Source organism: Oncorhynchus tshawytscha, linkage group LG26, assembly GCF_018296145.1.
Source record: "Oncorhynchus tshawytscha isolate Ot180627B linkage group LG26, Otsh_v2.0, whole genome shotgun sequence".
Classification (NCBI taxonomy): Eukaryota; Metazoa; Chordata; class Actinopteri; order Salmoniformes; family Salmonidae; genus Oncorhynchus; species Oncorhynchus tshawytscha.
In genome coordinates, this window is record NC_056454.1 from 52,730,442 (window position 1) to 52,736,883 (window position 6,442).

Genomic DNA, 6,442 nt, shown 5'->3' on the forward strand with positions numbered 1-6,442 from the left:
GTTCTGCACAGCACAGTCTGACAGTACAGACACACAGACAGCACAGACACACTGACAGTACAGACACACGGACAGCACAGACACACGGACAGTACAGACACGCGGACAGTACAGACACGCGGACAGCACAGACACACGGGCAGCACAGACACACGGGCAGCACAGACACACTGACAGCACAGACACACTGACAGTACAGACACACTGACAGCACAGACACACTGACAGTACAGACACACTGACAGTACAGACACACTGACAGTACAGGCACACTGACAGCACAGGCACACTGACAGCACAGACACACGGACAGCACAGACACACTGACAGTACAGACACACGGACAGCACAGACACACTGACAGCACAGACACACGGGCAGCACAGACACACTGGCAGCACAGACACACTGACAGTACAGACACACTGACAGTACAGACACACTGACAGCACAGACACACGGGCAGCACAGACACACGGCCAGCACAGACACACTGACAGTACAGACACACGGACAGCACAGACACACGGACAGTACAGACACACGGACAGTACAGACACACTGACAGCACAGACACACTGACAGCACAGACACGCGGGCAGCACAGACACGCGGACAGCACAGACACACGGACAGCACAGACACACTGACAGTACAGGCACACTGGCAGTACAGACACACTGCCAGTACAGACACACGGACAGTACAGACACACTGACATCACAGACACACTGACAGTACAGACACACTGACAGTACAGACACACTGACAGTACAGACACACTGACAGCACAGACACGCTGACAGTACAGACACGCGGACAGCACAGACACACTGACAGTACAGACACACTGACAGTACAGACACACGGACAGCACAGACACACGGACAGCACAGACACACTGACAGTACAGGCACACTGGCAGTACAGACACACTGCCAGTACAGACACGCGGACAGCACAGCCACACGGACAGCACAGACACACTGACAGTACAGACACACTGACAGTACAGACACACTGACAGCACAGACACACTGACAGCACAGACACACTGACAGTACAGACACACTGACAGCACAGACACACTGACAGTACAGACACACCGACAGTACAGACACACTGACAGTACAGACACACTGACAGCACAGACACACTGACAGTACAGACACACTGACAGCACAGACACACTGACAGTACAGTCTGGCAGCACAGACACACTGACAGTACAGACACACTGACAGTACAGACACACTGACAGCACAGACACACTGACAGTACAGTCTGACAGCACAGACACACTGACAGTACAGACACACTGACAGTACAGTCTGACAGCACAGACAGAGACATTATCAGACAACCGGATATGTGTTTATCCCCTAGGAATTAACTCTCAAAATGAACTCACCCCGTTCATGACAACGATTCGCTCCTACAGACAGTGAGACGTTAGAACGGTAAAAAGCGCGTTCAGTTTAGTATGATCTCGTCGGTGCCAGGTGCGCCAGTTCCAGTATCTCAGAAACGTCCGGCCTCCTGGGAGCTTTTCACGCACGACGGTGTCTTGTGTTTTCCCGAGAACGGTGCGACAAACCACAAACATCCCGTCAACGGCAGTCCTGCGGGTGACAACAGCTCGTTGATGAGAGGTCCAAGGAGAATAGCAACAACTACAAACAGGCAAAATACCGGCGCAGTACAACAGTGGTGTGCAGAACGATATCTCGGGAACGCACAACTCGACAGTCCTCGTCACGGATGGGCTATTGCATCAGACGACCACACCGGGTTCAACTCCTCTCAGCTAAAAACAAGAAGAAGAGGCTCCAGTGGACATCACCAACACTGGATAACTGAGGAGTGGAAAACACATTGCCTGGTCTGACGAATCCCACTTCCTGTTGCATCATGCTGATGGCATAGTCAGGATTTGGCGTCACCAGAATGATGTCAGCTGGTTTGGCTTAACTGCCCCGTTGGAAACATGTCCTGTAAATCCTAGTGTACCGTTTCTATCATCCATTTCCTTGTTTATGTACAGAATTTTCAATTACTGTATGTCATGGCCCCGTCCTGCCTGGTGTCAACGGTACAGGCTGGTTTTCCTGGCACACGTTTGGTGCCTTGATACCAATTGAGGAACTTGTGAACACCTTGTAAATTCCATGCACCGAATAAACTTGCCATGGAGTGTATGTGTCTATGACACGAGCAAAGCGTAGTGTCCACATTTTAACAGAAAATGTGTAAACTAAAACGTAAATCTTCAAATCGATATCATTGTTGTTGTACGTTACCGTAGCAACCAGAAGAAAGGACAGGATGGTTACCGTGACGATAGATAGCAGTACCTGGCTGACAATCTAATCAGAGCCACGTGATCTCAGAGGAAGCTTTATGGGGGAGGTGGGGGGGATCATAGCCTGATTATATTGAGCATCCAACAACTATGCAGTACCCTGTTCACCATAACCCAGACACACTATAGGCTTGTCTATGCTGAGTTATCTTACAAACCCTAAAGCTGTGGTCTGTGGGCTACTGACGGAGGAAATCCTGGTGATAAGAAACACTGCAGAACTTTCTGTTTCCTGTCATGATCTTCATATGACTGGAGAATCTACCAGTAGCATTGTTAGACCAGTAGCCAACTGTCATTAAATCAACTCTTATCTTAAGTGATACAGTTCTATCTCAACTTGCCTTTAAAGGTCATTTTATAATGCTAGCTGTACTGGAGTCTCTGTTTCTGAAGATCGAGAACACTCCTTGGATAAAAAGAATCACTCACCTCTGTTATGACACAGGTATTATTCAGAGGTTTATTATCATTAGAGACCAGCGGGTAGAATCTAACAGAGGTTTATTATCATTAGAGACCAGCGGGTAGAATCTAACAGAGGTTTATTATCATTAGAGACCAGCAGGTAGAATCTAACAGAGGTTTATTATCATTAGAGACCAGCGGGTAGAATCTAACAGAGGTTTATTATCATTAGAGACCAGCAGGTAGAATCTAACAGAGGTTTATTATCATTAGAGACCAGCCGGTAGAATCTAACAGAGGTTTATTATCATTAGAGACCAGCGGGTAGAATCTAACAGAGGTTTATCATCATTAGAGACCAGCGGGTAGAATCTAACAGAGGTTTATTATCATTAGAGACCAGCGGGTAGAATCTAACAGAGGTTTATTATCATTAGAGACCAGCGGGTAGAATCTAACAGAGGTTTATTATCATTAGAGACCAGCGGGTAGAATCTAATAGAGGTTTATTATCATTAGAGACCAGCCGGTAGAATCTAACAGAGGTTTATTATCATTAGAGACCAGCGGGTAGAATCTAACAGAGGTTTATTATCATTAGAGACCAGCGGGTAGAATCTAACAGAGGTTTATTATCATTAGAGACCAGCGGGTAGAATCTAACAGAGGTTTATTATCATTAGAGACCAGTGGGTAGAATCTAACAGAGGTTTATTATCATTAGAGACCAGCGGGTAGAATCTAACAGAGGTTTATTATCATTAGAAACCAGCGGGTAGAATCTAATAGAGGTTTATTATCATTAGAGACCAGCGGGTAGAATCTAACAGAGGTTTATTATCATTAGAGACCAGCGGGTAGAATCTAACAGAGGTTTATTATCATTAGAAACCAGCGGGTAGAATCTAACAGAGGTTTATTATCATTAGAGACCAGCGGGTAGAATCTAATAGAGGTTTATTATCATTAGAGACCAGCGGGTAGAATCTAACAGAGGTTTATTATCATTAGAGACCAGCGGGTAGAATCTAACAGAGGTTTATTATCATTAGAGACCAGCCGGTAGAATCTAACAGAGGTTTATTATCATTAGAGACCAGCGGGTAGAATCTAACAGAGGTTTATTATCATTAGAGACCAGCGGGTAGAATCTAACAGAGGTTTATTATCATTAGAGACCAGTGGGTAGAATCTAACAGAGGTTTATTATCATTAGAGACCAGCGGGTAGAATCTAACAGAGGTTTATTATCATTAGAGACCAGCCGGTAGAATCTAACAGAGGTTTATTATCATTAGAGACCAGCGGGTAGAATCTAACAGAGGTTTATTATCATTAGAGACCAGCGGGTAGAATCTAACAGAGGTTTATTATCATTAGAGACCAGCGGGTAGAATCTAACAGAGGTTTATTATCATTAGAGACCAGCGGGTAGAATCTAACAGAGGTTTATTATCATTAGAGACCAGCGGGTAGAATCTAACAGAGGTTTATTATCATTAGAGACCAGCGGGTAGAATCTAACAGAGGTTTATTATCATTAGAGACCAGCCGGTAGAATCTAACAGAGGTTTATTATCATTAGAGACCAGCCGGTAGAATCTAACAGAGGTTTATTATCATTAGAGACCAGCCGGTAGAATCTAACAGAGGTTTATTATCATTAGAGACCAGCGGGTAGAATCTAACAGAGGTTTATTATCATTAGAAACCAGCGGGTAGAATCTAACAGAGGTTTATTATCATTAGAGACCAGTGGGTAGAATCTAACAGAGGTTTATTATCATTAGAGACCAGCGGGTAGAATCTAACAGAGGTTTATTATCATTAGAGACCAGCGGGTAGAATCTAACAGAGGTTTATTATCATTAGAGACCAGTGGGTAGAATCTAACAGAGGTTTATTATCATTAGAGACCAGCCGGTAGAATCTAACAGAGGTTTATTATCATTAGAGACCAGCGGGTAGAATCTAACAGAGGTTTATTATCATTAGAGACCAGCCGGTAGAATCTAACAGAGGTTTATTATCATTAGAGACCAGCGGGTAGAATCTAACAGAGGTTTATTATCATTAGAGACCAGCGGGTAGAATCTAACAGAGGTTTATTATCATTAGAGACCAGCGGGTAGAATCTAACAGAGGTTTATTATCATTAGAGACCAGCGGGTAGAATCTAACAGAGGTTTATTATCATTAGAGACCAGCGGGTAGAATCTAACAGAGGTTTATTATCATTAGAGACCAGCCGGTAGAATCTAACAGAGGTTTATTATCATTAGAGACCAGTGGGTAGAATCTAACAGAGGTTTATTATCATTAGAGACCAGCCGGTAGAATCTAACAGAGGTTTATTATCATTAGAGACCAGCGGGTAGAATCTAACAGAGGTTTATTATCATTAGAGACCAGCCGGTAGAATCTAACAGAGGTTTATTATCATTAGAGACCAGCGGGTAGAATCTTAGACGCTTTACAGGAGAAGTGCACGTTATGACTTGTTGAAGCCCAATTTTACCTCAGTCGTCTCTCAATTAGCAGCTACAGTACGTGAGCTTAGAGAAGACTGACATCGTGGTTTTACTCTTCTGACAGAATCGCTGTGCCTGAAACATTAAGCCACTCTTGTTATTTATAAGTGTGTTTGAAACTAAATGCACTAACTTCTATATTTTAGATATTTGCTGCATATAATGATTTCATAATTCTTCTTCTTCTTACTCAGCATATTATTCATACCTTTTAGTGAGTAAATGTGTCGTGATTATTCTGACGTACCTGTGCATGGTCTCCATCCCCCAGTCGTCCCAGAGCAGAGGAGAGACATACAGACCAGCAGCAGCAGTACAGACATCAGGGCTCCTTCTCTCTCTCTCTCCCCATTCACAGGGGGCCTGGATGATCCTGATCCAAACTGACCCTCATGTCCCCCCAGGTCCCTTAGTCCAGGACTTCCTTAGAGCAGCTTCCGATCACCCCCAGGTCCAAGTCTTCCTTAGGGCAGCTTCCTATCACCCCCAGGTCCAAGTCTTCCTTAGGCAGCTTCCTATCACCCCCAGGTCCAAGTCTTCCTTAGGGCAGCTTCCTATCACCCCCAGGTCCAAGTCTTCCTTAGGGCAGCTTCCTATCACCCCCAGGTCCAAGTCTTCCTTAGGCAGCTTCCTATCACCCCCAGGTCCAAGTCTTCCTTAGGGCAGCTTCCTATCACCCCCAGGTCCAAGTCTTCCTTAGGGCAGCTTCCTATCACCCCCAGGTCCAAGTCTTCCTTAGGGCAGCTTCCTATCACCCCCAGGTCACAGGTCCAAGGAAGTCTCCCTGGCTTACAGCAGCTTCCTCAGCCTCCTTGTCCTCAACAGTAGCAGCAGTCCACCCCAGCAGTACCAGAGAAGAAACCAAACTCCACGGAAGAAAGAAAGACCATATCCCCTCTGACAGGCGGTGTCCTGTTATAGAAGGTCACAGAGGTGGAACCAGCGCACTCCCAAACAGCACGTTCCTTCAGTTGTAGTACCAATGGTCCGGTCCATTCAGGTCCTCACATATACAGTACCAAGTTGATCCAGTTGAATTAGATTTTTACGTCATAAAAAAAAAAAAAAAAAATCATAATCTAACAAAATGTCATTCCAAAATGAGAAAACTCTTTTTCCAGGAAACAATAGCCATCCCTGA

At 45.0% G+C, this 6,442-nt stretch overlaps 1 protein-coding gene across 1 annotated transcript in view; it reads right to left on the reverse strand.

Annotated features, from left to right (window-relative positions):
- Positions 1–5,685, reverse strand: part of LOC112236396 (thrombospondin-type laminin G domain and EAR repeat-containing protein-like) — a 60,752-nt gene extending 55,067 nt beyond the window's left edge. Inside the window, exon 1 of the mRNA XM_042306390.1 lies at positions 5,549–5,685. Coding sequence (XP_042162324.1) covers positions 5,549–5,624 — 76 coding nt within the window. The 5' untranslated portion in view covers positions 5,625–5,685. The remainder of the gene's footprint in view (positions 1–5,548) is intronic.
- Positions 5,686–6,442: the final 757 nt, after the last annotated feature.